Source organism: Bison bison, unplaced genomic scaffold (genome assembly GCF_000754665.1).
Source record: "Bison bison bison isolate TAMUID 2011002044 unplaced genomic scaffold, Bison_UMD1.0 scf7180017845646, whole genome shotgun sequence".
In the NCBI taxonomy this organism is placed as follows: Eukaryota; Metazoa; Chordata; class Mammalia; order Artiodactyla; family Bovidae; genus Bison; species Bison bison.
The window spans coordinates 1-3,056 of record NW_011476219.1 but is presented as its reverse complement, the minus strand read 5'-3'; the positions used below and the strand labels follow the sequence as shown (position 1 = coordinate 3,056).

The 3,056-nt window shown below is 66.1% G+C and overlaps 1 protein-coding gene across 1 annotated transcript in view; it reads right to left on the bottom strand.

Annotated features, from left to right (window-relative positions):
* The window catches only part of LOC104985856 (U4/U6 small nuclear ribonucleoprotein Prp31-like), a gene marked incomplete at its 5' end in the record, with an annotated part of 6,107 nt that extends 3,189 nt beyond the window's left edge, over positions 1-2,918 (bottom strand). Inside the window, 3 exons of the mRNA XM_010836257.1 lie at positions 444-707; positions 1,102-1,259; positions 2,366-2,918. Coding sequence (XP_010834559.1) covers positions 444-707; positions 1,102-1,259; positions 2,366-2,918 — 975 coding nt within the window. The remainder of the gene's footprint in view (positions 1-443; positions 708-1,101; positions 1,260-2,365) is intronic.
* Positions 2,919-3,056: the final 138 nt, after the last annotated feature.

Sequence of the window (3,056 nt, the reverse complement as noted above, 5' to 3'; positions counted from 1 at the left end):
CGTTCCTCCCCCGCCCTAGGGTGTCTACTACCAACTGGTTCCTGTGAGCTCATCATTACCTGACAAGCGGAGCTCTGCAGGTGTGACTGGGTTGGGGATCTCGAAACGGGGAATGAGAGCTTAGTGGTGTGTGTGGGATCCCAGTGGGATCACCGGGGCCTTAAAGGGTCAGAGAAGAAGTGCAGGCAGGGGCAGAGCAGGGAGAGCATGCAGATGCTGTGCTGGCTCTGAAGATGGACGCAGGGGCCCCGAGCAGGGGGCGCGGTGGCCCTAGGAAGCTGGAAACGGCCGGGAGCGGCCCTCCCGAGCTCAAGCCTCCGGAGGAGCAAACTCGGCCAGCACCGCAGCTTCAGCTCGGGGAACCCCCGTGGGCTTCTGACCTACAGGACTCTAAGACCGAAACCCCGTGTCCCTTTGGGCCACTGCACTTGAGGCCATCGTCATGGCAGTGTGGGGGAGGGGACGCCACTCTGGGTGGGGCCTGACGACACCCCCGCCCCCCAACCCCGTGAGTCCCCGTGCAGGGGGGTCTTCTGATGACTGCGCTCCTCGATGGACGACAGACAGGCCACAGATAGACCACAGACAAGCCACGAGGACGCCAATGCCGCCCTCACCTTCCCCTCCGTGCTCTCGTGGAAGCTGTCCACACGAGCTGCCAGAGTACACTTGGCGGCCACCAGCCGGGCGGCTTTCCGCCGCAGATCCTGGGGCAACAGACAAGGAAGCAGGTCAGAGCGAGGCAGGAGCCTCAGAGCCCACGCTTCCCAGAACTGCCACCCTGCCGCCCTCTCTGCGCGGCAGCCCCCACCCCCACTGCGGCTGTGGGCCTGCACTGATGCGCCACAGTAACCAGTGACCATCACTGGGGTCTTTTCCCACCTCCTCTCCCGTCTGCAGACGAACCAGGTCCAGCTCGCCCACGTACAGATGGGGAGACTGAGGCTCGGAGCTCAGGCTCCGTGCCCGGCAGGTGGGTGGCACTGGCGGAACCCCAGGCCAGCGCATCGCTCCGGCCTCCTTGCACCCGCCTGTGCGGCCCGCCCTCTGGCTCCCGACGCCTGCCGCCAGCAGTGACCCGGGGACCTAGGGGGCGCTCACCGGGGGCAGGGACTGCACGATGTCACTGTGGTAGATGTAGCCGGTGTGGGGCAGCACTGAGGTGGACGAGAAGCCCGACAGTGTCTTGCGCTGCGCCCCAAGCAGCATGATGTTGCAGGCGGGCATCTTGGAGAGGTTGGTCAGGCCGCCGGCCACCCCTGAGGCAGGAGGGGGGCAGGCATCAGTGGGATGGCAGGGGGGTCCGCCGAGCACTGCACCTTCACAAGAGTTTCTGGCCGCAGCCCTGAGGGGGCCCCGCCAGGGAGCGTCAATGTGTCCCATCTTGGGGGGATTCAGAGGGGCTCCGAGAGGCGAAGCAACGTGCCGGAGGCTGCACAGTGAGCCCCTGGCGCACAAGGAACCTGACCCGTGTCTGGGAAGCCACGTGGCCTGCAGGTGCGGGCAACACCCCCGCTGGTCTCCAGGGTGGAAACCAAGGCACGTGACATGGTTTGCCCAAAGATGTGAGGTCAGAGGTGGTGGGGAGTGGGGGAAGCAGGAGTTCATCCTTTCTGCAATCCTGCACACGCCTGCCTCACGGACAGAACTGTGTCCCCCACAAATTCACTCGCTGAAGTCCTAAGCCCCCAACATTTTAGAATCTGGAGACAGGGCCTTTACAGGGGTGAGCCAGGTGAGACGATGTCCCAGGCTGGACCCCCAACCACGAGGACAGGTGCCCTGATGGGAGGAGGAGACCGGGACACGGGGTGACCAGGAGAGGACACGCGAGCAGGGGCCGTCCACCCCCAAGGTGAGGCCGCGGAAGCACCCCACCCCCCGACACCCAGTGCCAGTCTATCCCGAGGACAGATCTTGCCGTCGAAGCCCCGCCTGCGGTGACTGACACGCTGCTTTATCACACATGTGCCCTGAAGTGTTTTGGCTGAAAGGACCCGGTGCCTGGGGGAGGCAGCGGGGGCGCTCTGCAGCCGCAGAGAGCCCCGAGGAGGAACGGACGCACTCTACTCCTATCACGCTGCCAGGACCAGCACCCCCATCTTGCGGGGAACCCTGGGGCGCAGAGAGCTGACCCATCACCAGGCAGCCCCGGGTCCCCGGCCCCCCCACCGGCCATGCCCCACGCCCCTGCAGCTGCCGGGCCCCAGCTCTGCCGGCCGCCACGCTGGTCTGCCGATCTCCGGACAGACGAGCAGGTGGGGGTGGTGGCCGCGTGCTGGGCCCCAAGACGTGTAGAACACCCCCCGATTCGCAAGAAAGGGACAGGCCTCCCAGAAGTCACGGGTGCAGGGCCCGGCCTCACCCATGATCTTGGCGGCGGTGGAGGCCCCGATGATGATGGAGAGGTTGGGGGCGATGAAGGACATCCGCGACTCCACGTACTCGTAGATGCGGTGCTTGGAGGCGTTGAGCTCCAGCGCCATGTCGCAGGCCTCCTCCAGCCGCTCCAGCTCCTCCTCCGACAGCTGCTGCCTGCAGGGTGGGGGTGCAGCTGGGGCAGACCGAATGACCCTGACCTCCGGGGGTCCTGTCCTGAGTGGTGAGGGGCCCCACCCTCCCCACCAGCCCCGAGGCCTGGAAGCGAAGCAGCCCGTGGTGGCACATCCCTGCCGCTTTCGCTTCTCTGCCCGGGGGAGGCAAGCTGGCCCAGGCCAGGCTGCAGCTGGGCTCTTTGCAGGTGTTCCCTCTTTCTGAAACGCTCCCTTCAACTCCCTGGACCCTGCAGGTCTGGCCTTGCCGACCAGCCAGGCCCCTGTCCAGCTGCTCCCCAGGAGCACCGTCACCAGCTGCCGTCGACCCTGCCCATTCACGGCTTGTCCGGTCAGAGCCCTGCTGTGGGGTGATACGCCTCTGCCCTTCTCTCAGGCCCGCCACAGACACTGAGGGGCAGGGGGAGACCCCACGTGCCCCTCGTTAGCGGATGCCACTTCTAATTACAGGCCTGCCCTCTGCCGCACCCCTCAGGACCACAGGCTCTGGGGGGAGGCTGGCTT